We start from the raw sequence: 27144 nt of genomic DNA, 5'->3' as shown, positions 1-27144 counted from the left end.
TAATGAAATTATTTTTACACCTATACATTTTATAAGCAAACCAGACGCTGCTCAATGGGCTTTTTTTGCTGTGGTGGCCAAGAATTGCCTGTGCATAAATAACAATCTCTATTCGGGGGTTGTCAGGTGGCTTATAGAGCAAAACTATTCAGAGCTAAGCTATGAATCTTTGGTGTAAGTTTTTACGCGATACCCAACCGTTTCATAACCCTTATTAACCGATGTCATAAGGCTGAGATAGCAAACATATTCAATATCTTGCAAAAGAAAGTCTCTTTATACCGTTTGCCTATGAATTTGTGGCGTAAGTTCTTACCCGATGCGCAACCGTTTCGAAACCGTTATCAACCGGTTGGCTTTGCACTCGGCTGGCAACCCTGAACCGAAGCTGCTAGCTCTCACTATTCCATTGCAGCCACTGCATTTGGTTTTCTGGTCTGGCGCACGACGAACGTTGTTTTGGGTCCCCACACTTCAGCCCAACAACGACTCTATACTTCAACTATATCTCAACCGTATCTGCACTTCACCTCCTCCGATACCCCGCACTTTGAAGTGAGTGTTTAAGTTTGCTCAGTGTTTTGAAAACCGTTCTGTTTTCGAACAATTTCGAAATATATGCAAAGTGATACAATACGTACTCAGGGGAGAACATTACGTAATGCATAAAAAGTGTTTGGCGAATGAGAAAAAAAAATAGTTATGTAAAAAAAAATGCAACTATACATTCTCGATTTGAATATAAAGAAAAAGAAAGTTTACGAAAATTATGGTGTTTTGCCGAAGTGGTTTTGGATTGAATATATTATTGCCAATACTCATAATTTACTATTGCTAATTAATAGTTAAATGATAATGATACCAGAAAAACAGTTTTTAAATAATTGTATAATCTTTCTGGATTTAAGAACATAACTTCTATGAACTAAAATTTTTTTGCCAAAAGAAAGTACAAAATATTAATTTATAGATTTAAAAACAATTAAAATAGATCATGTATTTTGTGTAGGCGGTACTACTTGGAATTTAATTTGTTACATCATGACCTTAACCTTAAACCTTTCGAAACCCTTGATCTCCATTTTCAAAGGCTTTTTTCTAAGGCATCATGTTTAAGTCCCTGTTCGATGCCGCGCAGAACTCAACGTTCAAGTCGCCATTCACCAGCGTCAACTGCCAGTCAGCCACGCCCACTTCCGCCCCCACATCCTCCGCGGTGGTGACCCCCACCCTCAGGGATGTTGCTCCACGCCAGCTGACTCCAAACCACAACATCGCAGCCGCTGCCGTTGCCGAGGGTGGTAAGTGGGATGACACCTCCTGGAATCTCCAATGAGTTGGATATAATTATTGTTAATCCTCTGCAGACTCCTGCGAATTCGGCTCGAACCACTACTTCCTGCTGTGCGGTCTGGGCGGCATCATCTCGTGCGGCTCCACACACACCATGGTGGTGCCCCTGGATTTGGTCAAGTGCCGCCTGCAGGTGGACCCGGCCAAGTACAAGAGCGTGTTCACCGGTTTCCGCATCAGCTTGGCTGAGGAGGGCGTCCGCGGATTGGCCAAGGGATGGGCACCCACCTTCATCGGCTACTCGATGCAGGGTCTGTGCAAGTTCGGCCTGTACGAGGTCTTCAAGAAGGTGTACGGCGATGCTATCGGCGAGGAGAACGCATTCCTCTACAGAACCGGACTCTATTTGGCTGCATCGGCCTCCGCTGAGTTCTTCGCCGACATCGCCCTGGCGCCCATGGAGGCGGCCAAGGTCAAGATCCAGACTACGCCCGGATTCGCCAAGACACTGCGCGAGGCTCTGCCCAAGATGACGGCCCAGGAGGGCGTGACCGCCTTCTACAAGGGCCTGGTGCCATTGTGGATGCGCCAGATCCCGTACACCATGATGAAGTTCGCCTGCTTCGAGCGGACGCTGGAGCTGCTGTACAAGTATGTGGTGCCCAAGCCACGTGCCGATTGCACCAAGGGTGAGCAGTTGGTGGTGACCTTCGCCGCCGGTTACATTGCCGGCGTGTTCTGCGCCATCGTCTCGCATCCGGCGGACACAGTGGTGTCCAAGCTGAACCAGGCCAAGGGTGCCTCCGCCCTGGACGTGGCCAAGCAGCTGGGTTGGTCTGGTAAGTGCTGACACTTGGAGGGATTTCCTGTGTCAATCTCAATTAAAACTTTCGCTTTGTTTTTATTTCAGGATTGTGGGGCGGTTTGGTGCCCAGGATCGTGATGATCGGCACATTGACCGCCGCCCAGTGGTTCATCTACGATGCCGTCAAGGTGTTCCTGCGCATGCCACGCCCACCACCACCAGAAATGCCCGAGTCCCTGAAGAAGAAGCTGGGCGTGACTGGCGAGCAGTAAACCAAATATAAGCTAACTGTTTTTAAATTTAGAGCGAGCAGAATGTTAATCGAATTAAACTTGATTTGTATAGATAAACCACACAGTAAATAAAAACAACACAAAAATTAAACGCTCTTGTATCAAGTGGCAAAACAAAATTTAAATTCAAAATAACCGCCAAGCTCGAGTGCACATCTCGCCATTTTCCAACACTATTTTAGCACTTTTAGTTCCATACCAAACAGCTGAGCATAACAGCCCTGTCCAATGTCAACAAACAGCGGCAAGAAGAAGCAGCATTCAACACGCGGTTTTTTTAACTGCATGTTTATTAAACTTTTGTTAGTTTAAAAATATATAATTATGGTTCAGAATAAGCAGAAAACAGCAAAGCCACCAAAGCTGCTAAAAGGCGCAGCAAAGGAGCCTGCACTTTCGAAGGCGGAAAACTGGCAGAAGGTGAAAATCAAGGGCCACGTGATATCCGATGATTGTGGCGGCTACGAGGGATTAATTGGTCTGGAGGTCCTCAAGGACTACGATGCATCGCTGGTGAAGTCCTCGCAGAAGAGGACCACATCTCGGAATCCAGACAGAGAGCGCACGCTGAAGAAGAAAAAGAGGAAGGTGTCGAAGGGCGACGAGCAGGAATCCAGCGAGAGTTCCACCGAATCTGAAAGCGAGGATGAAGTAGCGGTCGCTGCCAGGACCAGTAAGAAAGCCCGCCTGGCCGAGCGACATGCGCAAAAAATGCAAAAACTACGGGAGAAGCGTGAGAAGCGAAAGGAGCTGCGGAAACAGAAGAAATCGAAGGGAAAGGAAAACGACAACAGCGAGGAATCCAGTGATGAACACGCGGCAGATCGTTTCGCATTGCTCAGACCACCACCATCAGACGACGAAGCAGAAGAAGTGGCCAAGGCGGAAGATTCGGCAGACCAGCAGGAGTCGAGCGACGAAGAGGCACCCGAATTAGTGTCCATCCCCACGGACGAAGCCGAAGATGTGTCCGCCTGGAACGGCCTGGGTGTTCCCGCTTCCATTCTGCGTGCCCTCGGCGAGCAAGGCTTCAAGACGCCCACACAAATCCAGGCACTTACTCTGCCGGCTGCCATCCACGGCAAAAAGGACATTCTTGGAGCAGCTGAGACGGGCAGCGGAAAAACCCTGGCCTTTGGCATACCCATGCTCGCCGGAATCATGGAGCTGAAGCAAAGGAATATTCGCTCTGGCATACGCAAAGCGCCCAAGGTGAAGGGACAGCAGCCGGAGCCAGCGGCAGATGAGCACGAGCTGACGCCCCCGCCGGAGGAACTGGATCATGTTTCCGGTGCCAGTGATGAGGAGAGCGATGCGGAGGAGCATACCCAGCGTGTGCAGACTCCCCTGTACGGTCTGGTTCTCACACCCACCAGGGAGTTGGCCGTGCAGGTCAAGAATCACCTGGTGGCCGCTGCAAAGTATACAGGCATTCGAGTGGCAGCCATCTTCGGAGGTCTAGCAGTTGCGAAACAAGAACGAGTGCTTCGCCAGTGCCCGGACATCGTGGTGGCCACACCTGGTCGCCTCTGGGAACTCTACGCCCAGGGTAATCGACATTTGGGCAAGATCGAGGATGTCAGTTTCCTGGTCATCGACGAAACGGATCGCATGGTAGAGAAGGGACACTTCGAAGAGCTGCGCAGTCTACTCAAGGTTCTCAATTCGGACGAACAGAAGAAGCATCAGCGCCAAAATTTTGTTTACTCGGCCACTCTGACGTTGGTCCATGATCTGCCCGATCACATGCAGAGTAAGTTACTCGGATCTTTCGAGATTCCATAAAGTAACCAGAACTCTTTCACTTTCAGAGCGAAATGTGGGTAAGCGGCCCAAGTTTGTGAAACAGACGGTGGATCAGAAGATTGAAAGTCTCATTGAGGAGTTGGGCATTTCCCAGCCGAAGATTGTGGATATAACCAGCTCGCAGCGTAAGTATTCATAGTTAATCATGGACTAAACAGCAGATTTATAAGGATCAATTGCAGAGACCGCACAAACATTGACCGAGAGCCGTCTGCTGTGCCCCATTGATCACAAGGATTACCATCTTTACTATTTCATTCAGCGCCATCCAGGACGCACTATTGTTTTCTGCAATTCCATAGACTGCGTAAAACGACTGGCCACGCTCTTCGGCCTGCTGGACTGCAATCCTCTACCCCTGCATGCCAACATGATCCAGAAGCAGCGTCTGAAGAACCTGGAGCGATTCCGTGACAGTCCGACAGGTTTGCTGATAGCCACTGACGTGGCTGCTCGTGGCCTGGACATACCGAATGTGGAGCATGTGATCCACTACCAAGTGCCGCGCACCAGTGAGAACTACGTACACCGATCGGGACGCACAGCACGAGCGAATAAGCATGGCATAACAGTCATGTTCATGGAGCCGGGAGAGGTCAAGAGCTATGTGAAGCTGTACAAAACATTGGAGAGAAGTGAGTGAAAGACTTTCTAACTGGAGGAGGTTCTACATATCCGTATACTTTTTAGCTGAGGATCTGCCGCTTTTCCCCATCTCGGAGCGTTTTCTGGGAGCGGTCCGCGAGCGTGTGAATCTGGCGCGAGATCTGGACAAGGAGGAGCTGAAGCTGAAGCGCGTGCAGAGTGAGCGCGGCTGGATGAAGAAGCACGCTGAGGAAATGGACATGATCATTGATGGCTACAATGACGAATCGTAAGTTCTCTAAACCAGACCTCCTTTAAATGAAGTCTATAACTAACTTACTTTTGCAGTGGCAGTGACCAGGATGAGGACCCCTTTGTGATTGAGCGACGTCGCAATCGGCTGCGCGTGGAGACGGTCAGAGCCCAGCTTAATGCCCTGCTGGCTCAGCCCATCTTCCCCAGAGGCTTCAGCTTCAAGTATCCCAACAGCGAGGCGACCCAATTAGCCACAAGTCATACTCAAAGCGCCGTGGAGACCATGAAGGCGGCCATAGAAGACCAGAAGCAGGCCAAAAAAGATCGCAACAAGCGAAAAAGGAATGCCTAATCTAACTTAAAGCTGTTTTATTGAATAAGAGATACAAAGTTAACGCCTTGGATGTTTCCATCAATGCTTTGAAACGAAGTATCGCACACCTCCATCGGTCAATGAGCGAGCGTGCTTGGCCAGCAGTGTGGAAACGGACAAGTTTGGGGTGGTAAAGCACCTAGTTATAAAACCGAAAATCAAAAACAATATAGATATGTGTTCATCATTACTTACTCTATGTACGGTTCCATTTCCTCCATCGTCCATCTCTGCTTAGTCTTAAATAGCGCCCGCATGCGATCGCTTATATTGGTGGGCAGTAACTCCTCTGCCAGGGAGCGTATGCAAGGCTGCGCTCCCTCCTTGTGGCAAATGCCCAGACCACGTAGGTACTTTAAGTCGCAGGACATGCCCTCGGGCAGTGCCTCCTGCCAGGTGCGCATGAACTCCTCGTTGCGGAATCGCAAACCCGGCTGAAGAATGTTCTGTGCCACAATGCGGGAGACCATCGACACCTGGTACTCAAACTTGCCCGGGCAACGTTCGCTGGGAGTGGTGTAGATATCAAACAGCCCAGCCACAACATCCTCTGGAGCTATGCCCTTCAGTGCATTGATGGTCTCCTCCCGTTCCACTTCGTCCAAGGCCCACGAGTTTTCGCTTATCAAACCCAGCATCATGTTAATAATGCGATACTCGTATTCGTACTCCATCACGCGCATTCGCCCGTCCAGTTCTATGGCTCGATATTGGTTCATTCCCTCCATGAACTGACCGCGGCTGCACTGCACCGTGTCCAGGAGCTGCGAAAAGGTGAAGAGTAGCTTCTGCTCCACGCAGAACTCGTTTTCCGGCCCCGAATATCGAGTAAGCTGCAGTAGCTCGCCCAGCTTGCGAAAGCGTGGCCTGATCTCGCGGCATTCGAAGTACTCGTGGAACACCTTGAGCACCGGCCGCTGCTCCAGAGTTCGCGGCACCTCCAGTTCATCCTCCGTGCTGTCATTAAGGCTGCGCTCCAGGGAGGCGTTGGCGTTGCCAGTGCGCGGACTCTTCAGCGGCGAGGTACTGGTGGCGGCGGCAAACTTGAGGTCCGGTACCAGCAACAGGCTGTTGGAGATTTCCGCACCCTTCACGTCGTACGTTCGCTCATCGGTGCACAGCACCAGCTTCTCGTTCTGGCCACCCTTGAAATACAGTGTCTGTCCGTCCCGGATTTGTCCCAGCATGTGCCCATCGAGCTCCAGCAGGCGCAGATTGTCCGAATCCACGTCCGCCGAGGGAAAGTACAGAGCCTGGGTGAGTTGCGTCAACTGGCGCTCGTCCAGTTTCGCATGCTTCACTATGGCCTTCACATCCTCCGGCGTGCGAACGTAGCTATGGCGGGTGGTTGGGTATCATTATAACTCCTACGCAGGCATACCAAAGGCACTCACAGCTGGGCAGCAGACTCATCAACCTCCATGGACTCCATGTTCGCTGCATGTAAACAAAACAAAAAATTAACCAAAACAATAAGCGGGAAAAAGTAGTGGGACCAAATCACAGCAATGTTGCTTTCGTTGAGGGTATTCAACGGCCTGTTAATATGTAAGCTTAATGTGCTTGGAAAACACTACAGCATTAAACCGCACACCTTCAAAGGTCACACTCACCGCTCAGCTGATCAGTTATTTAACGGTCGTAGCCTCGGCAAGAACGTTTCTTTTTTTGCGCGGAGATTTCGCGAGCACGCGTCTTGTTTTCCGCCGTTCGCCGTGCACTTTGACGTACTTTAGAAAACGTTGACTGCGCCAAAGGTCACTGCTGGGCAAGAGGAGCGTCCAATCGCCGCTGGTGGTGACGCTTGTGGAAAAATCAATTAGGGCCAGTGACGGACGTCGAACTTCCAGTTTTGTGACAAGCGGAATCCAGTCAACAACAACATGCCCGTGGGAACGTTCGACTCCTGGGATGCGGCCGTGCTGATCACCATCCTGGTCATATCGGCTCTGATTGGCATCTACTACCGGTATACGGGCGGCAAGCAAAGGACCACACAGGAGTACCTGATGGCGGACCAGAGCATGACCACTTTTCCGGTCTCCTTCAGCCTGATGGCCAGCTTCATGTCCGCCATCTCACTGATGGGCGTCTCCAACGAGTCCTACGAATTCGGTACCATCTTCTGTGTGATCAACATTGCCTACGTTCTGAGTACGCCCATTGCCGCGTACTTCTTCCTTCCTGTTTTCTACAGGATGCGGACGACCAGTGTGTACGAGTATCTGGAGCGGCGCTTCGGCCAGGCCACCCGCCTGTCCGCCTCCCTGGCCTTCACCGTGCAAATGGTGCTTTACATGGGCATTGCACTGTATGCACCAGCGCTCGCTTTGGAAGCTGTAACCGGCATTCATCGATCAATGGCCATCGTCGTCATTGGACTGGTGTGCACCTTTTATTCTACACTTGGCGGCCTGAAGGCGGTGCTCATCACGGATGTGTTTCAGTCCTTCCTCATGTTTGCCGCCATCTACGCCGTGATTGCCGTGACGGCCATTAAGGCCGGCGGATTCGCGGCCATTTGGGAGGTGGCTGTGGAGCGAGGACGCGTCAACTTCATTGAGTTTTCATTGGATCCCACTGTGAGGCATACGTGGTGGTCTCTGATCATTGGCGGCATGGTCACTTACCTCTCCTTGTATGGAGTTAATCAAACGCAAGTGCAGCGACTCCTGAGTGTCCACAATTTGAAGAGCGCTCAGTCGGCGCTTTGGTGGAACCTGCCCATCCTAGGAATGCTTAGTTTTAGCACCATTTTCAGTGGACTGTCCATATTCTACTATTATCGAGATTGTGACCCAGTGCTAAAGGGACGCATCGACAAGCGGGATCAAATCATGCCCCTCTTCGCACTGGAGACTATGGGTGAGTTGGAAAGACATACAATAAGGATTTCCATTATTTGATTTCTTTTCCCGACAGGTCAATACCCTGGACTTTGCGGCCTGTTCGTGTCCGGAATATTCTCCGCCAGTCTTTCCACAATTTCGTCAGCAGTTACCTCGCTGTCGGCTGTAACACTGGAGGATTACTTGAAGCCCTTGTACAAGGCGATATTTAAACGGACGCTAATTGACTCCAAGTCCACGATGCCCACCAAGATTGTGGCATGCATCTTTGGCCTGCTGTGCATCGGACTGGCTTTTGTGGCTGGCTCCATGGGCGGAGTTCTCCAGGCCTCGCTTACCATTTTCGGCGTGGTGGGCGGTCCTTTGCTGGCCATTTTCACACTTGGAGTCTTCACTACACGCAGCAACCAAAGAGGCGTGCTGCTTGGCTTCCTCGTTTCCCTAATAGTTTCCTTCTGGATGGGATTCGGCGGGCCCAAACCAAAGCCAGTTACCTTGGAGTTTAGCACAGCGGGGTGTGAGAATGCCACAGCTGTAATGGCGCGTGCCATCGAGCTAAGCTCAAAGAGCAGTGGAGTGGTCATCGAACCGGACTACTTCTGGTTATATCGAATTTCCTACTTGTGGCTGAGCGTGATCGGCTTTCTTATCGCCGTGGTCGTCGGCTATGGCAGCAGCATTGTGCTGGCTCACTTTGGAAAGGCAGAAAACGCGGAAATCTATTTGGACAAGTCTCGGAAGCAGCTGGACTACGATCTCTTCGCACCCATGCTGTCTCGCCGCTGGCGACGCCACGAAGAAGAACAAGACCAAACTGCCCAGGACGAAACGCTCACCAAACTAACTGAGCAGTAGTTCCGTCCGGCTTAGATTTAGTGTAGAATATATATACATATAAAAGAATTTCCAGAAGGCGTCGGCTATTTGCGTAGTCTTGTTACGGATGTCGTACCTAAAAGTGCATAACTATGTGACCTTTTTGTATACCTGTGTGAACGAAACTGGCATACAGAGCGACCAAAACAGAGTCTTCCATATACATGTAAACAACGATAATTAGTATTTAGTAGTCGTGTTGCAAATGTTCACAAGCGCATCATTAAGAATAGTCAAATGTTTTTTACAATAACGTATAAAAAGTAGGATTCTACCTCAATGAACTTTTACAGAGCGACAATAATCAATTTGGAGCCTAAAAGCGTGTTGGCCGACTACTTTCCCATGTTGAGCATTGGCAGCCACAATGCGCCACATAAATGATTGATTTAGTAGTGGATCTAATTTTAATGGGATATTTATATTTAAACCTTCTAGTTACTCGATATTGTCATACATAGTACTATAATAATCATTCAGCTCGAAGTCGGGATTTTAGATATACACTACAGTGAGCACCGCCTATAAATAGTTACTACATGGCTCTTAAAGCATTACATTGCGCCACAGTGTGAGTTCTGTTTACTTATATACCTCTACTATATGTATATATACTCGTATATATACTCTTGTCGTGTCGCAATCAACCATTGAACAATAACTCGCAGCAGTGAAAGTTATGTGTATTTGTAAAGCCAAACTGCTGATCATTAAAGAAATCTGTTCTACAAAATGTGATTGCATTTTTTTGCTACTGCTGGGGAAACATGATACTTGCAATCCCCAGCTGCAGCTTGGATTGAAATAATTACTCGGTTAGCTCACAGCTCATGAGTGTTTTCAGAAATCACGATTTGTGGAATACTTCCTGCGATAAGCAAATTCGTACGCTATCAGCTACCAAGGTTATGCGAGGCTCTCCCAACATTGCTCACTCGATGAGGAATCTATTTCGGAACGAATGCCATAACTTTCAAGCGTTTACCTTTGCCAATTCCCTATTGCGCCATGCGGGAACAAAGTCTAATTGAGGGTCGGAGACAGCAAATTGCTTAAAATTGGAGAAGCCATCGGGGTCAGCCATGTGAATGGGTTCTCCTGTAAACAAACGCCAATTGATAGATTTGTCGAAACATCATTAATAAGCCCAGACCACGCTCGTCTTGCGCGTGGAAAGTTTTCAGAACGGATTTGGAGTTCAAAGTACCATGACACACATTTTTGGCTAATGTTCTGGCGAAAGAGGAGACAAAAAGCGTTGGATGGACAATAGTTACGCCATAACCGATTCTTGTTTACTCTAACTTAGTGTGCGATTTCCTATTTTTAACCATATTTACGTTAACCAACGAGAATCTCAAGGCATTTGTTTGTATTCATTAGCAACGTCATAAAATATAACCATACAGATTTACATATAAGAGTATCAATTGGCCGACTGATGATTGTTTAGCCGCTTTTTGCAATGCCAACTGATGATTTGGGCCATTTGTTAGCATTTGGAAGCAAAGCTTTCACAGATAGTTTCGCTGATACGATAAGGTGTTCGTTTGGATACCGCATTCATTTGGGTGATTCATTGTGGGATTTATGGTTCTATTGATTGTGCTTCCTCACAAACTTCATGAACACATCCTGGAAAGTCGTATGACTGACCGAGTAGTACAGTATCTGCAGCTCATCCTTCAAGTTCTCCATGTAGTCGAAGATCGCGGACCACTTGATCTGCCCCTTGGGAATGCAGAAGGTGATCATGCCGCGGTAGGAGTACTTCTCGCTGGGGGGAACAATTAATTATAATTAATTAGTTAACTCTTAGCTCAAAATAAATCTTAGCTTAAATAAATTACAAGATATAACTATGATTTGTAGCTACTTTCATATGTGAGTTCATAATAACTTTCCTTTAATCAAGCTTGACTTCTTTAAACAAAACATAAACAAGATTATTTTCATTTCTGTGTCAGTATCCGCTATTGCCCAGACTACATATAAATCTTTGTGTGTGCACAAAGTTATTGAAAATTTCAATCTGCTGTTGCAAGTGGTCAATATCGTTAATTAGTGATAATTAGTGATCGTGACCCAAAAAAAAAAAAACGAAAATAGAAAAACCTACTTTTTCAATTCATATGGATACGGTTTCAGTTTGTTGAATTTTTTCAGATAAGTATTGATTTGAAAATATGCATAGAAAATTACTCATACGAAACGTATGCCAAATGTAATCTGAGCAAAAAGCTTGTGAGCAACATATATATATTATATATACTAATATACCTGACAGTACTGTATGGATGGTCCCTTTTGAAGACCTCCTCCAATTCCTGCAGCAACGCCTCGTAGTCCTTGCGCATGTTCAATTCCGAATTTGTGGTGTCCGGCTGGGCTCGACTGGTCCCCGACTTCTTGACTGGTTCCACTGGAGGATTGTGATGTCTAAGCAAGTGCGCCAACATCATGCGGCGAGCGCCCACTATGCTTCCCATTTCATTATCGTTTGGGGGCATCATAGTGAGCCGCATCCAATTGTCCCGGTCATCGTTGGTGCCCATCTTCACCTTGACGAAAATACCCATGTTGAAGCGGTGCTTCAGACGCGACAAGGATCCGTAGCAGAGCAGCGAGCCGTGGTCCATGATGCCCACATTGGTGCACAGAAACTCGCACTCCTCCAAGTTGTGCGTGGTCAGCAGAATGCTGCGACCACCCTGGCGGATGCCGTCCAAAATCCTCCATATCTCGTACTTGGCATGCATGTCCACGCCGGCGGTGGGCTCGTCCAGGCACATGAGCGAGGGCGCCAGGGTGCCCATGGCAATCATTAGCTTCCGCTTCGTTCCATTGCTGTATGTGCTGATGCGCTTGTTCATGTGGGGTACGAGTTCAAAGCACTCGGCCAATGACGCCACCAAGCTCTTGATATATTCCTTGCGAATGCCGTTGATCATGCAACAGAAGCGCAGCGCATCCTTGCCAGTCATGAACGACGAGAGCATCGGTTCCCGCGGACAGAAGCCCACGTGTCGCGAGGCGTCATTGGGACGCGTCTTCAGGCTGTAGCCTTTGATGTGAATGCTGCCCGCCGTGATCGACTCCATGCCCGCGATCATGCGGAAGGTGCTGGTCTTTCCAGACCCATTCCTGCCCAGCAAGCCAACGCACTCGAAACTGGAAAAAGATGTTGTGACTTAGCTTCACCTTCATACTTAAGTGATACTCACGGATTGAGATCCAATGTTAGGGACCGTACTGCCACAAAGCTGCCATAGCGCTTCGATAGGTTCTTCAGGATCAGAGGAAAGAATGCGTAATGCGCGGTGGTCAGGTAGGCTAATCTCCGCCGGATTTTGTCAACTTCTTTATCCTCATCCTCGTAGCGTGGGTATATCTTTTCGTTGCGAATGGACCTAAACAACAATTGGTAATCGGTTAGCATGAAGTTAGAGCACAATTGATCTCAACATAACTTGAAGACATAGTTTAGTCGGCGCGGAACCCATGCGAACACAACAATGATAAGATACACCGCTCCGCCGAATATCAGGTAAAGTAGCGCCTTCAAGCTGTAGGTACTCGTACGTATCGCCTCATACATTCCGCAACACAAGGAATAATGTGGATGGACCAAAAGCACGGACTCAATAACAGCGTACCGAGCTTGCGGACTCTTTGGGTGGATGAAGAGGGCCAAAACACCTGGAAATAAAGTTACCTTACAGTATCCAAAAGGCATACAATAAAGCCATAATTACCTATCATATTGATGTACAATATAATGCTGAACATCTTGCCGAAATCATTGGACATCAGGCACAACATATAGGTGAATGAAATGGCGGAGAACCCGAAGGCAAGCAACTGAACTATTACGGGCAACACGGAACCTATTGTGATTCCGGCGACCACGATCAGAGGCAAGATCATTGTGATGTAAAAGCAATAGTCCCAGGACAGGTGCGACAGCCAGTAGGTGCTCCTGCTCACCCCGCTGCTGAATTGCTGGTGCTGCACTTTGGACCGCCGCTCAAGGATCGGCAAAACTGCAAAGATGGTGGTGCTCAGGACAAGGTAATGGAACACAAGCACGGCGAACTCAATGGTGCTGGCGTAGATCAGTCCCCGCACTGCCTGCTGCACCGTATCCTGGTACGGTTTGTTCACGATCCGTATATGCAGTTGGGCCAGCTCCTGCCCAATGGCCGCGTACACCAGGCCCAATGAGAGTGGAGATCCGTGCTTGAGCTTGTTGTTCGACCAGGCGACGATCGAGTTGGCGTCGCTGTCGAAGGTGGCGCCGGCCAAAAACGTATGCTGCACCTTCACTTGATCCGACTTCATCTCCACCAGGAGATAGTCATCGATAGGAGTACCAGCCGTACTCCGAACTGTGCCTCCCAGCCCGATGACATTCGCCTTGTAGCGTCGTTCAAACCTATTCCCCTCCGCTGGTGAATCGATCACAAAGACCGCCTTGGGGTAGATGCTCAAATCCGTGACCAGCAGCTCGCACAGGTGATGATCGACCAGGAAGATGAAGATGGCAAACGAGATGATGAGCAGGCAGATGATGATTGGCGTCGCAATGATCGTGCAGTAGAACTTGCGGTGGCGCCAAGTGAAGAGACTCTTCTTCCCCACGATCGCCCGCCACTGGTTGCAACACTTCACGCTACCATCGTCCTCGCGCACTTCGAAGGTGGGCAGGAGATCTGGATATTGGATTTTAGTGCTTATAAAGATGCGCAAACATATGTATGCACATATTCCACTTACTGAGCAGGGACGACATGGGCGACGGACTGGACAGCAAGTCAAAGGAGCTAATTCGGTTCCAGGACTGCCTCATATCCTCACCCATCCGCAGAAAGACACTTCCCAGCGTGGGGGCACACACGCTGATCTCTGCCAGATTCAGTTCGCCTAATGCCTCCTCCAGCTCCAGAAACAAGCCCGCATATTGCGCCACATGCTTCGTGGGCAGCTCGTAAGTCACATAAATGCTGAACTCGTTGTGCAGCTTGATGTCCGGAAAACGGATCTGCAGAAAGTTCGTCACCTCCGCCACATAGCACGTGTCCATCTTGGTGCAGATCAGCAGGTAAGATGAGTCCGTGCCCGCGATCTGTGTGAGAAAGCCCATGGTGCCGTATCCGATCACCTGGCCATCGCACAGAACCACAATCTGATCCGCAACCACCTCGGCCTCATGCATGTTGTGCGTGGCCATGATGATGCAGCGACCTTTGCGTTCCCGCCGCAGCAGGTCCCACATGTTGCTGCGCATTGCAGGATCCATGCTGGTGCCGGGCTCGTCCAACAGGAGTATCTGCAATGCAGGAAACCTACACTAAAGGTCACAAGGGTAGGCGTAGTACCTTGGAGTTTCCGCACAGATTGCAGCACAGCATGAGCATACGCTTAATACCGCTCGGCAGATTCTTCACCTTGGTGTTGGCAAAGTCCTGCAAGCGGCCGATCTCCAGATACTTGTCCGTCTCGGCAGAACCCTCCCGCCGGCTCAGTCCCTTGAGGCGACAGTAGAACTGGAGGTGCCATCGTGCGTCAACCTTCTCGAACAGCACATTGTGCTGCGGGCAAATGCACATGAATTGCCGTGCTTTCCTCTGATTGGTGGCCAGGTCGTAGCCGTTGATGGTGATTTCGCCGGCGCTGGGGCTTAAGAACCCCGCCAGCAGCATAAAGATTGTCGACTTGCCCGAATCGTTGTGGCCCAGAAACACGGTGATCTCGTCTTGGTAAAAGTTCAGATTGAGCTCTTTAACTGCAACCGATTCGTTGAAGACCTTTTCAATGTTCGTGGCCCGCACGATCAGAGGATGGCCTCTGATGCCCGTCTCCTGCCCTTCGACATCGAAGTCATCGGATCGAGGTCGCCTATTCCATCGACACCAAAATGAACGCTGGACCGGAAAATACCACTTTCTATTTCGATAACTCCTCAGCTGTTCCATGTAAGCCAGCACCAGTATGCGCAACACGCAGCCAAACAGCATGAAGAGGAGGATGGGGCCCAGGTGCACAAATTCATCCCAATCGGTGCGCTTAAAGAGACAACTCCAGTGCATGCCCAAGCGGAGGTTCTCGCTCTTAATGAACTGCTGTAGTCCCATGGACAACGAGCTGTTCAGGAACAAGCAGACGAATATGGTGCGCGGTAAAGTAGGATTATAGCCCATGAGCAATAGGCGCCATGGCAGGCAGCCAACCAGGTGCACGATCACTATGGCCACCTGCACGCCGACCGTGTCCGAGAAAAAGGATGAAATCATGAAGGCCGACGTGAGGACCTCCAAGTTGTAGACCAGCAGAAAGAACAGCACCAGCGTCGAATCACTCAGCGAAAAGTAGCGCCACCTCAGCAAGAGAACCATGAATACAGTGGGAATGGACAGGAGCAGGAAGGCCACCAGAAACCAGGACAACCAGTATATCCATGCCCTCACGCCCATGAGTTCCAGCATGTCCCTCAAATGATCGCGCCTTTCCATCACAATCATCTAAAAATACCATTAAGCTAGCATATATGGAAGTAAATAACATAGTGCATACTTGGGCCAGATATGCGGCGGATATGGTGACAGGCAGGAAAAGAACTCCGCACAAAGCTACCCTATTATCCAAGTTGTCCACTTCCGCTACATCGGGATAGTGTTGCAGGATTACTTCCGGCAGGTCGACGGCTTCGTTTTTGGCCCTAATCAACGACTCGCTGAGCTTGGCTTGCACAACCAAAAATCCCTCCACCTGATAGTAATCAATGTCCATTTTGGAGTGCTTCAAGATCGAAGTGTTGTCCCAAACCATCTTGGGATTCTTGCGCAGGTGAAGCGGAAAACGCAAGCCCACCGTGACATTAATCGGAAGCTCATTTATGTCGCTGAAGCTGTCGTCAAACTCAATGCCCACGTAGCCATATGTATCCTTTCCTATCAGCGCATTATTCAGTTCAGAGGCGCTGGCAAAGGCCTGGCTGCCCACGGCCTTCAGATCGTGAACGACATCCTCGATGACAGCAGCCAAGACTAGGTTCTCAGGTGAGTAGAATATGTACCTGGTTCATAGGGTGTTGTCAGGGTGGCCTGGACTATTGTGGCAATCGGCTTATACATACGGCACTTTGGTTGTGATGTTGACGGGCGGGTACTTCACCGACGTCTCCTCTTGCGGCTCTTGGAACAAAGCTGTCGCCGCATAAACGAGGAAGACGACGATGGGCCCCACAATGATGATCACGCTGGTTAGCGTATTGGAGAACTGGAAGCGGGCCGTCTTGCATATGACCAGCCACAGCAGGCATATGCTGCTCTGCGGATTCACCGGCGATTCGCCACTGGACATATTCGTACAATTTAGATGACGCCAACACGTAAACAGATTAGAAATATAACAAACTTCACGTATACTCCGCACTAAAACGTTCCGGCTTCCGTGTTTTCTTTTATTTTGTGGTTGATGTGAAAATTAAAGTCGAATCGGAAATCCGTTCCGGCAGGGAACGCTGCTAAGCTTACTTCTTCTTGGACACACCCACGGTGCGACCACGGCGACCGGTGGTCTTGGTGTGCTGGCCACGCACACGGAGGCCCCAGTAGTGACGCAGACCACGGTGGGAGCGGATCTTCTTCAGACGCTCCAGATCGTCACGCAGCTTCGAGTCCAAGTTGGAGGAGGTCAGCTGCCAGTATTTGCCATCGATGATGTCCTTCTGCCTGTTGAGGAACCAGTTGGGCACCTTGTACTGCAGAGGGTTCGAGATGATGGTCACCACCTTGTCGACCTGCAAACATGGAATTTGGGTTGGTGTGTGTCTGGAACGGATTGGGCGTGCTCAACTTACCTCCTCCTCGGTGCACTCACCGGCGCGCTTGGTAAGATCGACATCGGCCTTCTTCAGCACAATGTTGGAGTAGCGGCGACCCACTCCCTTGATGGCGGTCATGGCAATGCCCACCTTGCGCTTGCCGTCGATGTTCGTATTCATGATACGCAGGATGTGCTGGAACTTCTCTGGGATGACGAGCGACTGCAAGAATGCAACAAAAAAACATTAGTATAATGCATATAAACCACGCCATTTTTGCCAACAGCTAACGGCTTTGCAATTTACATTCTATTTGTCGCTTGGCGCTCAGAATCGCACATATTTTAGGGTAACTCACCATTTTGCCGTTTGTATTCTCGTATTTACTCCTCACTGTAAAGAATTAAGAGGTATTTTGGTTTAAAATTTTGCCAAAATCAAATGGGCAGCACACCACTCACCGGAAACGGGAAAAGAAAAGAAGGCCGAATTAATGTGGCTGCCTGAGGCGAAGTAAAAGACCTAAAGTTGCCTGCCACGTTCAGTCCGCGTGCTGTTAATAGTTCGCCGTGTGCTGTTAGGCGCACTCTGGTCCATCACTAATGCAAATTTAAAAATTCAAAAGGCGCCGAACTTTTGTTTCATGAAAATGCTTAAAGTGCCATTTAGCTATGCTCTTTGTGCACATTTGAAAATTTAAAAAATATATTTTGTTAGTTTATATTTTTAATTTTATCCCCCACATTTCGTAATAAGTTATAGCGTACTGCATCCCTAGAGCACCGTTATATGAAAGCTTTGCAGAATGGGTGAAATAAATGGTAAATTAAATTAGCAATGCGAATTCCTAATAATGATACAAATTTGCATTTAAGCGCTCAGTTGCGTTGGACAGGACGATGTCGTTTCCCTGCGCATCGTGTGCACCATGGCTCGCGACGGCAGGCAACACAACCTCGAGGATGTGGACATGTATGGGAACACCGCCCTATTGAAGGCCTGCTATTTGGGGAGATTTGAGTGCGCTTGTACGCTGCTGGAATTTGGGGCAAACATCTTTGCTATGAACTACTTCGGACAAAATGCCCTGACACTGGCCACTTATGCTGGGCATTTGAATTTAGTAAAGGAGCTGTTGCGACGAAGATCCTACAAGGATTTTAATCTGTCCTCGATGATACCGGCTCTTTGTGTGGCTACACTGCAAAAACACTCCGCATTGGTGGCCTATTTTACCCAATTGGATCCGAGGGGCGTGCAAGAAACTCAAACAGTGCATGGTTAGTAAAAATGAAGTGTATTTATAAAGCAACTAAGTAAAAGAAATTTATTTTAGGTCTGGGAGTTGCAGAGCTGCGTGGAATGATTAAAGCTGCAGGCCGCTTAGATAAGCGCAATGCGCGCTCCCCTCCCACTTTTATTACCAATCGTCTGCGTTAATGTATTGTCATATTGTAATAATTTATTCATTTTTTTTAATATATTAATATTCTTTAACCAGTGTGAACGTATAGCTGTTCTGTTAATCAAACCAGTTGGCAGGTCGCTCGCTGGCTGCCATCGATAGATTCAGTCGATATCGCCCGTGGCTTTTCACATCCCTATCCCGCTCATTTAGCCCGCCTGAAAGTAAAAAAAACAGCCCACGTTCATCATTCATACGAAAGTCACAGCCGCGGCAACATTACTGCTGTTGAATTCTTAAGCCCGTCACCAGTATTTAAATAATAAAACACATTCAATATGTTTGAGGCACGCCTGGGTCAAGCCACCATCCTGAAGAAGATCTTGGATGCCATCAAAGATCTGCTAAATGAGGCAACCTTCGATTGCAGCGACTCCGGCATTCAGGTACAAACTGCACCAAAAAGATCTTAAATGCATATCCTAACACCTTGTTCAACCCACAGCTCCAGGCCATGGACAACTCCCATGTGTCGCTTGTCTCGCTGACCCTGCGTTCCGATGGCTTCGACAAGTTCCGCTGCGACCGCAATCTCTCCATGGGCATGAATCTGGGCAGCATGGCCAAGATTCTGAAGTGCGCCAACAACGAGGACAATGTGACGATGAAGGCGCAGGATAACGCCGACACCGTCACCATCATGTTCGAATCGGCTAACCAGGAGAAGGTATCCGACTACGAGATGAAGCTCATGAACCTCGACCAGGAGCACCTGGGCATACCGGAGACGGACTTCTCGTGCGTGGTCCGCATGCCGGCCATGGAGTTCGCTCGCATCTGCCGCGATCTGGCGCAATTCAGCGAATCCGTTGTGATCTGCTGCACCAAGGAGGGCGTCAAGTTCTCGGCCAGCGGCGATGTGGGCACCGCCAACATTAAGCTAGCCCAAACCGGCTCTGTCGACAAGGAGGAGGAGGCGGTGATCATCGAGATGCAGGAGCCGGTGACGCTGACCTTTGCCTGTCGCTACCTGAACGCCTTCACAAAGGCGACGCCATTGTCCACCCAAGTGCAGCTGTCGATGTGCGCAAATGTTCCGCTGGTAGTAGAATATGCGATTAAGGATCTGGGTCACATTCGCTACTACCTGGCACCCAAGATCGAGGACAACGAGACATAAGTCAACTGTGCTCCTCATTTATGTTCCCGCATCGTCACCACTCATCCTCCCACGTTCACTTCATTCCTAACTTTTAAGTAAATCCGCATTTTTTGATCAATAAAAGCTATACTGTGTAATGTTAACTGCTGTTGAGTTGTACAATTGATTTTAGGCGTAATAACCATTTATTCGCATTCCATATATAACACTGGGTATCGTTTAAGGAGAGATTGCAAACGTATATTAAGAGTAGTGGTTCATCAAACACCTTGGCGTGGGATAGACAAAAAAACATTGGCATATCTCCAACATTGACGTTTGTTAGCCTCCGCAGCTGCAAAAAATCTGTTCGAACTATTGGGGGAGTTTGAAATCAAGGGTAATTATGGGCGATTATTCTATTCACTGTGTATATAAGTACTCGTTCCGTATGAGGCACATAGTCGGGAGTTTTGCAACAAAGAGCTCTAAGCGAGTGTGTGCCTGCATTCAAGAGCATTAATCGTATGTAAATACATGTAATAAATAATGCGTGTTTACACGCTTCCAATACTTGCATACTTGGCTTGCTTATGCTAGAAGCTACATACATACGTATCCTATCCATCCTACTTAGTTTGTGAGTATATAAAACATAGAAAGCTGTGTCATATAAAATTGTATAAAAAAACCTTTGAGATTACACATACGTAATAAAAAGCAAGAAAGTGCGTTTAACAATGAACAATTTAAATTGTTCCTGCGCATAACAAAATTCGATATACACGCCTATGTGAGTGGAGAAATCCAATGGGTATAAATGCAGGTGACAATATTTTACAGTGATGGTGAAATCCCATTGCCACTTACAATCTGCCATCGGTTAATATTGTTCATTGTCTGGGGCTTAGTTCTCCAGTCCAATAGGCATATACACCGATGGAAACTCATCCTATGAAGCCGCTAGACTTGCACTGGGACTGGAGGACTCCTCCTCGTCATCCATCGAGTTGCCTTTGTCAATGTTCTTGAGCTTCGAATCGGTTTGAAGCAACGTCTGAAGAGATTTTATGCACTTCTTTGAGCCCTCCATGGCTTCGTTGGATAACTGAACGTTAAAACAATGTTATTACTTTTCCTAAGCTTCTGTCGCCAGCGCATTTCATACCATTGTGAAATTTAGGAATCCGTGCGGCAGCCCCTCAAGTATTTCCAAGTCAACTTGTCGCCCCAGCCGCTTCAGTTTCTTGGCAAACATAACGCAGTCATCCAGACAGGGATCCATGTTAAGTGTCTGTACGGAAAATAAATAAAAATATTTAATACCAATACTTCTTTTAACTATATGAACTCACAAGTATTTTGGTCTCCGGCAGTTTGGAAAGCCACTCATCACTGGCCCAGTATGGCGACAAGAATGGATCCTTAGGCACATCGAAGGCAAACTCCTCGCTGGGACTCCGCGCTATCAGTGCGTCCATGTTGCGCACGTCCTGTTGACCCATCACGTTGCTCCCATGAATCTCATAGGACTGCGTGCAGCGCGTCAAGGTGTTGGTTATATTGTTGACGGCTTCCTGCAGACGACCCTGCAGCGTATCTATTGCAACGAGATCCCGGCCCGTCTCCACAAGAATATCGTCATCGGAGCTGATCTTCGCATGACCATTTGCCTGCGCTTGCGCTGCTTCGGGAGCTGTCTCTTCGGTTACCTCCATTGTGGCCGTGTCAATGAGATACTTGTCCAAAAAGTTGTCAATATAGGCTGCAGAGGCGGTATCCTTAGGTGGGTCGGCTGATATTTCGATTGGGTAGTGCACAATGGGCTGTGAGTCGTCCTCGAACGAGACGCACGAGCTGTTGTCGCCTTCGGTGTGGGGGAGATCGGTACGCTCCACCGTCTGGCTGTGGTAAGAGGCTGAGGCACTGGCAAAGGTGTCGCTGCTTTCGTCATCTGGTTCCATGCTGGCTTCCAGCGGCGAAAGCGGACTTCTGGCCATCGAGGTGCGGCGACTGGAGTTCAAGCTTCCCACATTCGACTTGGGGGCATTGCGTATCTGGGCGGCATCCTCGACTTGCTTGGCATTCTGCTGCAGTGTCTCCTGGGCGGGAGCGGCATAGGCACGAAGGCAGCGCATCATGAAGCCGAAGGGCAGCAGGGGATCCATCAGGCAGAGAAGGCGGGCGGGACTGGGCACAAAGCTGACGAGTGTTGGGCAGTAGGCCAGAAACAGACCATCTGGCACTCGGACTCCCTGCTCAATGCACTTGAGGGCCACTCCAATAGACAGATTTGCTCCAGCCGAGTCACCTGCGCACACAATTCGCTCAGCCGTTGTGCCCAGGAGTTCGGTATTGTTCAGAAGCCAGCAGTAGGCGTAGTAAACTTCCTGCAGGGCGCGTGGAAATGGTGCCTCAGGAGCTAGGCTGTAATCCACCGAGAGAATAGGACAGTCCAGTGCCACGGCCCAGTCGCGCAAATACAGTTCATGCGACTTGGACGATTGGGCCACGAAGCCACCGCCATGGCAGTGAAACAGAATCGAAGGACTTGGCGGAATGGGCTTGCGCCAGCCGCGATAGCGACCCTCACCCAGCATTCCCGCACGTCGCTTCGCGCTCAGCAAGCGGACAGAGACCGGTAGACCAGGTCCCAAATGTGCCGTGGGCACGGGAATCTCCACAAAATCACCATCGCCTTGGTTTTGGTTAACGTCACTGCTGAGATTCTCCGATGCCTTGAAATCCTTACGGCGAGGCAGCTTTAGCGGCTCGGCTGGCAGTTCGATGAGGCGGTTTACCTTAATGGAGCTGCCCACAATGCTGGGCAGCTTGTGCATCATCTCGGACTCGGCCAGAAACCAAAAGGATTTGCAAAAGTCTATCTTAGCATTCTGCGAGATGTTAACGATGCGACGGGCGCGCAGTTCAGGATTCATAAGATACTTGCCGCTGGTCCACAGGCTGCGTGTGGTCTTAACGATGGGGCCGTCGTCCTCCTGCGAATAGTACGACTCCGAGTAGCTGGCCATGCTGATGCCAAGGAATCGGAGAACTCCGCGTATCGAGTCGCCATACTGAAAGCCCAGGCAGCGTCCGTAAAAGCAATACTGGTTGATGGTGTCGCCCAGCTCGAAGAGCTGCTCGGCAGTGTGGTTTCCGCATGCGAACAGATCACCCGTGCTGGCCGACCACTGGCGTAGGATCAGCAGGTATTGCAGACATGTGCACAGCGACGACAACAGCTGGGAACAGGCCTCCACCTCCTTCATGTAAAACTTCTTGCGGAAGAATATGGTGGAACGGGTGGCCGTCAGCTGCTGGCAGATGCTAATGCCATGCGCGATGCAGGCGTTGGTCACGTAGATGAAGCTCCTGTATCCATTGCCCGGAGTCTGCTCGTCGAAATCGTACTCGTGGGCGAAGGCGGCGATCTGCTGGACCAGTCGGTTGGCCAGGACAATGAAGTCCTGCCAGGCAATGTGGGCGGCATGCAGGCGCTGGCCGAGTTCGGTGTGGTCCCTGGCAAAGAAGGCGGCGTGATCCTGGCAGGCGGCGTACAAGGTTCCATAGGCCGCCTCCAGGTCGGCGGGTACGTACTGGTGGGTGTCCTTTCCATTGACTGCCTGTGGGCCGTCGTCGTCGTGGCCCAGTTTCAGATTGTCATTCAAGAGGGCAATAAACTGGGGGCTTCCCCGCTCGGCGGAAGCCGCGTCAATCATAGTGTACTGCAGAGAAAACCAATTTGGTTATGCATTTATTGCAAGCAAACAAAGACAATCGCACTAGCACAGCTGCAACGACAGGTGATAACCATGTTCGATGCACTGCTTTCCCGGATTAGAGTGACTAACTTTGTGGGTATGAAGGTCGCTCTGAGACTGAAACCAGTTTATTGGTGCTCTCAAAACAGGGAACTTTATACTTGGATGAGTATATTGTTAGCTTTCTACCTACATGCAAATAAATGCCACTCTGAATTTTGTTGAAACTTAGTGAATTAGAATTTTCTTGCAGTGTATTTGCATTGCAATTACAATGTAAGCCACTAAAAACTTTCACTTAACAACTACGCACTAAACGAATTTGTCTGAAGTTTCCAACTGTCAATGCGACGTGTTTCTGCACTGTGGCTTTTATCGACAAATTTACTTACAGATTCTTAACTCGTTGCTTTTAGCTTAATGCATTTTTAATTGGTGCACCTATTGCGGCTCCAAACATTACTATTATTATAAGACTTCGCACCGATTTAACCGATTTGGCCAGTGTGGCCGTGTTGATACAGAATAGGGGCATTCCCATAATATTTTAAGTTTAAATTTAGTCATACAATGATTCAATATAAAATTTAATAAATAGAACTTTATAAATCCAAATATATATTATCTCTTAGATGAGATAAGTAAGTAATTTCTAATTGCAGTGTACATGGCCTATTACCATTTATTGCGCAGGTGTTTTTTAATCGTAGTGCACTGGTCACACTGCTTGCATATAAAATTTCGCAACAGAGCGGCTTGCAGCTTAAATATTTTAGTCGTAATTAAATGCATTATGCTTGTACTCTAATCGGTGTTGGAAGAGCTTTATAATGAGCGGCAGCATTGTTCAGTACTATGGCAGCCAGCACAGCAAGTGCGGCTACTGCGCGGGAGCGAACTGCAGCCTGTCGCACGGTGAGAACATGCAAAACCAGTCCAAAAACCAGGTGCAATGTACCAATTATTGCGGATTCGTCATGAATGACAGGTATGCACGCGTATCGGCTGGACTGCAAGGACTACCAGGACCTCATTGATCGTGGCTGGCGGCGGTGCGGCCACTACTGCTACAAGCTGCGCAACCAGGAGACCTGCTGCCCCTGCTACACAATCAAGTGTAATGGCCTGGAGTTCAAGCTGTCCAAGTCGAACAAGCGCATTCTTCGACGCATAAATCGCTTTTTGCGCGACGGCAAGCGAGATTCCAAACCGGAAGCCGGCGACGGTGACGGGGAAGCCGAAGCCGATGACGCCATAGGGGCTCCCGAGGTCACGGCCAGCGAACCGCAACCCCAGCTGCCCGATAAGAGTCCCACTGTTATCAATGTCGATCATGTTGCATCACTGGCAACGGCTCAGAAGAAGCCGACGATGCAGGCAACTGCTCCCGCGGGCGAAGCTCCTACGCTGGGGTCCAACAAATGTGCGTATGCTCCTTTAATTGTGCTTGGTAGCGAACCCCTGCAAAAGGGGTTTGATTCGATTATAATGCTTTGTCAAGTCTTTAGCATCGTAATAAGTAAAAAAATAATCTATAAGCAAACTGAGCAATAGTATCAACTCGTGTAATTAATGATTATCTTATCTAAGATTCTTTAAACAAAATTTTATGTACAATTTGGAACAAAATGTTCAACTTAGCGTATGTTAGTCATCAAAGCATTATCTTTATGTAAATATATATCATTCCCTCTTTTGTTTATCAGCCGCAGCACCGATCTCAAACAAGCCGTGCAAGAAGGCCAAGCAGATGCGTTTGGATCGACGGCGTGCCAAGCTGGGTGACTCGGCCTCCATCTCAACGAAATCCGTTTCCCAGGAGAAGACTCTTCGCGACTTCTTGAACACAGACAGCGAGGCAAACAAACATCGGCTAAAGGTGCGTTGCGAATAAATGTCGATAGAATAATTAGTTTGACCGTTTGCAAAGCTAAGCTGGATTGCGTGAACCTATGTACATATGTTTATAAGGGTTTATACTGTATGTTGCGCCTATGTGTTTCCTGTGTCCGTCCCCCGAGTATGAGTCTCCCGCTACATGTAGACACATCTGTCTTTGTGCTGTTTGTGTTCTTGCAGATCGTTTTGGTCGCTTCCTCAGACACAGAGCGCACTTGTGCCGATGCAGTAATCGCGTTGTATCGCAAATACCAAATAACCGTTCATAATGATAACCCAGCACGCCTCACCCTAGCTAGTATGCAGCGGTTCTTGGTCAAATCGCCTCTTAAGGTAATTATGAACGAGTATTCATCTTGCCTCAAAAATATATTCGCAGCTGCGCTTAATTCACGTCTACGACGACGAGTTCCGGCGGACCCTGCCCCAGAGTTTTGCGCTCTATAAGAAGTACCAGATATCAATACATAATGATCCGCCAAAGAATCAGGACGCGTACAAGGACCATCTGCAGGCGACTCCCCTGAAGGTTTTCCTCTATAATACTGCAAACACTTAAAAGTTTTACTTTTAACCTCATATTTCCGGGACGTTTTTGCTTGCAGAATGAGAAACCCAGGGATGGTCCCGCAATGGGCTACGGTTCGTTTCATCAACAGTACTGGCTGGACGACAAGCTGATTGCCGTGGGCGTGATTGACATTCTGCCGGGTTGTGTAAGCTCGGTGTACTTTTTCTACGATCCGGACTATAGCTTTTTATCGCTTGGCACATATGGTTCACTCAGGTATAGCAAGATTCCGTGCAAAGAAAGATAAAACTGCATAGAAGAAATTCTTACAGGGAAATTGAATTCGTGCAGTCGCTTGCCGAGAATGTGCCTTCTCTAAAGTATTACTATATGGGTTTCTACATACACTCCTGCCCCAAAATGCGCTACAAGGGCAAGTTGTCCCCCTCTTACTTGCTGTGCCCGGAGACCTATGAATGGCTACTGCTCACCGATGGTAAGTTTGCGATTGCCAATATGCTGTACTAATAACAATCACGCGTATATCCAGTCATTCGTGCTAAGCTAGACGAACATAAATACCAGCGCTTAAACGAAGATCCTGCAGCTAGGGATGTGAATGAGTTCTTGAAGGAGCATTTAGACGAAGTTATGATGCTCTTGGATGCGAAAACCTGCACGAACTACAGGCACTACAGGCAGGCATGTTTATTAACCATAAAATCAGTGGTTCATAATTAATATACGTTTTATTTACAGCTGCGCGGGGCTGTCTGCGATGTCGATACCATTATTGAGTACGGAAAGCTCGTGGGAAAAGCGTGTGCTCGTCGCATGCTATACGTGAAGTAATGTTGCCATTAATTGAATTTTGAATTATATGCCCTTCGCAATAGCAATATGTTGAAAATATAAAATGATTTAATAATTTCGTTATTAAATGGTCTAGCACCCTTGTTCGTTGCCTACACCAGGTAGGCGCCTTCACTGGAATGTAAAGAATAATATGCTCGTCACTCGTACATATTTTACTGAAAAGCTGACATTTTCCACTCATAATCGCGTCTTATCAGAAACAAGCAGCTAAATGCATCAATTAAGCTTTATGGGCTGGCAACATGTACATTCTGTGTTGGTACAAGTCGGATAACCGCTGGAGATAAAGCACTTTATAAGCCACTCCAGGGTGAGATAGTTGGCCAGGAAGCCAATTGTTGCCGTGAAATCAAGTCGTTTACAGCGGTGGAACAAGTCGGATGTGTCCAAAGGGTTCGGATTACCAACTGTCTACGCTGGAAATAGCGTTCTTACCCAAGGTGAGGAGTGTGAGAAGTTATTTGCGTCTGAAGACGAGTGCTTAATTATAAATAAACTTGTGTCAATAGTATTTGTTCTGCTCTGGCTTTTCACCGGCATTCGCCAAGTGCGCTAATTAAACAAAAATTTAAGTTATAAAACAACGGT

General features: G+C 48.5%; 10 protein-coding genes across 11 annotated transcripts; 6 read left to right on the top strand and 4 right to left on the bottom strand.

The window, feature by feature from the left end:
* The first annotated feature begins 414 nt into the window (after positions 1-414).
* LOC6621089 (phosphate carrier protein, mitochondrial) lies at positions 415-2482 on the top strand. Its single transcript, XM_032714986.1, has 4 exons — positions 415-555; positions 1091-1301; positions 1368-2132; positions 2204-2482. Exons 2-4 carry the CDS (start codon positions 1109-1111, stop codon positions 2368-2370), a joined length of 1125 nt encoding a protein of 374 aa, XP_032570877.1. The 5' UTR covers positions 415-555; positions 1091-1108; the 3' UTR covers positions 2371-2482.
* A 145-nt stretch (positions 2483-2627) lies between these two features.
* On the top strand, positions 2628-5580 carry LOC6621085 (ATP-dependent RNA helicase DDX24). The gene is made up of 5 exons (XM_032715586.1): positions 2628-4144; positions 4203-4322; positions 4380-4832; positions 4888-5071; positions 5131-5580. Exons 1-5 carry the CDS (start codon positions 2716-2718, stop codon positions 5387-5389), a joined length of 2445 nt encoding a protein of 814 aa, XP_032571477.1. The 5' UTR covers positions 2628-2715; the 3' UTR covers positions 5390-5580.
* LOC6610049 (sister chromatid cohesion protein DCC1) lies at positions 5390-6842 on the bottom strand. The gene is made up of 3 exons (XM_002034629.2): positions 6805-6842; positions 5606-6745; positions 5390-5549 (listed from the first exon to the last, which is right to left on the bottom strand). Exons 1-3 carry the CDS (start codon positions 6840-6842, stop codon positions 5450-5452), a joined length of 1278 nt encoding a protein of 425 aa, XP_002034665.1. The 3' UTR covers positions 5390-5449.
* Positions 6843-7053: 211 nt separating this feature from the next.
* On the top strand, positions 7054-9863 carry LOC6621727 (putative sodium-dependent multivitamin transporter). Its single transcript, XM_032714938.1, has 2 exons — positions 7054-8275; positions 8333-9863. Exons 1-2 carry the CDS (start codon positions 7294-7296, stop codon positions 9112-9114), a joined length of 1764 nt encoding a protein of 587 aa, XP_032570829.1. The 5' UTR covers positions 7054-7293; the 3' UTR covers positions 9115-9863.
* Positions 9864-10490: 627 nt separating this feature from the next.
* Positions 10491-16497, bottom strand: LOC6610046 (phospholipid-transporting ATPase ABCA1). Its single transcript, XM_002034626.2, has 9 exons — positions 16271-16497; positions 15709-16210; positions 14514-15656; positions 13912-14464; positions 12891-13847; positions 12606-12834; positions 12360-12545; positions 11416-12306; positions 10491-10912 (listed from the first exon to the last, which is right to left on the bottom strand). Exons 1-9 carry the CDS (start codon positions 16495-16497, stop codon positions 10732-10734), a joined length of 4869 nt encoding a protein of 1622 aa, XP_002034662.2. The 3' UTR covers positions 10491-10731.
* Positions 16498-16541: 44 nt separating this feature from the next.
* LOC6610045 (40S ribosomal protein S18) lies at positions 16542-17648 on the bottom strand. The gene is made up of 5 exons (XM_002034625.2): positions 17595-17648; positions 17422-17482; positions 17319-17353; positions 16997-17182; positions 16542-16936 (listed from the first exon to the last, which is right to left on the bottom strand). The coding sequence occupies exons 1-5, from the start codon at positions 17646-17648 to the stop codon at positions 16667-16669; spliced, it is 606 nt and encodes a 201-aa protein (XP_002034661.2). The 3' UTR covers positions 16542-16666.
* Positions 17649-17710: 62 nt separating this feature from the next.
* On the top strand, positions 17711-18451 carry LOC6610044 (DNA replication inhibitor plutonium). The gene is made up of 3 exons (XM_002034624.2): positions 17711-17781; positions 17836-18240; positions 18297-18451. Exons 1-3 carry the CDS (start codon positions 17766-17768, stop codon positions 18398-18400), a joined length of 525 nt encoding a protein of 174 aa, XP_002034660.1. The 5' UTR covers positions 17711-17765; the 3' UTR covers positions 18401-18451.
* Positions 18452-18556: 105 nt separating this feature from the next.
* LOC6610043 (proliferating cell nuclear antigen) lies at positions 18557-19670 on the top strand. Its single transcript, XM_002034623.2, has 2 exons — positions 18557-18811; positions 18871-19670. The coding sequence occupies exons 1-2, from the start codon at positions 18704-18706 to the stop codon at positions 19543-19545; spliced, it is 783 nt and encodes a 260-aa protein (XP_002034659.1). The 5' UTR covers positions 18557-18703; the 3' UTR covers positions 19546-19670.
* A 14-nt stretch (positions 19671-19684) lies between these two features.
* LOC6610042 (hormone-sensitive lipase) lies at positions 19685-23769 on the bottom strand. The gene is made up of 4 exons (XM_002034622.2): positions 23663-23769; positions 20862-23234; positions 20675-20800; positions 19685-20614 (listed from the first exon to the last, which is right to left on the bottom strand). Exons 2-4 carry the CDS (start codon positions 23226-23228, stop codon positions 20459-20461), a joined length of 2649 nt encoding a protein of 882 aa, XP_002034658.1. The 5' UTR covers positions 23229-23234; positions 23663-23769; the 3' UTR covers positions 19685-20458.
* A 225-nt stretch (positions 23770-23994) lies between these two features.
* On the top strand, positions 23995-26621 carry LOC6610041 (arginyl-tRNA--protein transferase 1). Of its 2 annotated transcripts, none has more exons than XM_032717203.1 (8): positions 23995-24185; positions 24259-24693; positions 24977-25149; positions 25350-25502; positions 25775-25956; positions 26013-26176; positions 26231-26382; positions 26440-26621. In XM_032717203.1, the coding sequence occupies exons 1-8, from the start codon at positions 24101-24103 to the stop codon at positions 26530-26532; spliced, it is 1437 nt and encodes a 478-aa protein (XP_032573094.1). In that variant the 5' UTR covers positions 23995-24100; the 3' UTR covers positions 26533-26621. The 2 variants fall into 2 exon arrangements, with proteins under 2 accessions (XP_032573094.1, XP_032573095.1); XM_032717204.1 differs by lacking the exon at positions 25350-25502 and adding an exon at positions 25549-25698 and having other exon boundaries at positions 23997-24185.
* The last annotated feature ends 523 nt before the right edge of the window (positions 26622-27144 follow it).

Source organism: Drosophila sechellia, chromosome 2R (genome assembly GCF_004382195.2).
Source record: "Drosophila sechellia strain sech25 chromosome 2R, ASM438219v1, whole genome shotgun sequence".
NCBI classification, from domain to species: Eukaryota; Metazoa; Arthropoda; class Insecta; order Diptera; family Drosophilidae; genus Drosophila; species Drosophila sechellia.
The sequence above is the reverse complement of the archived record's forward strand: the minus strand, read 5'-3'. Positions and strand labels throughout refer to the sequence as shown.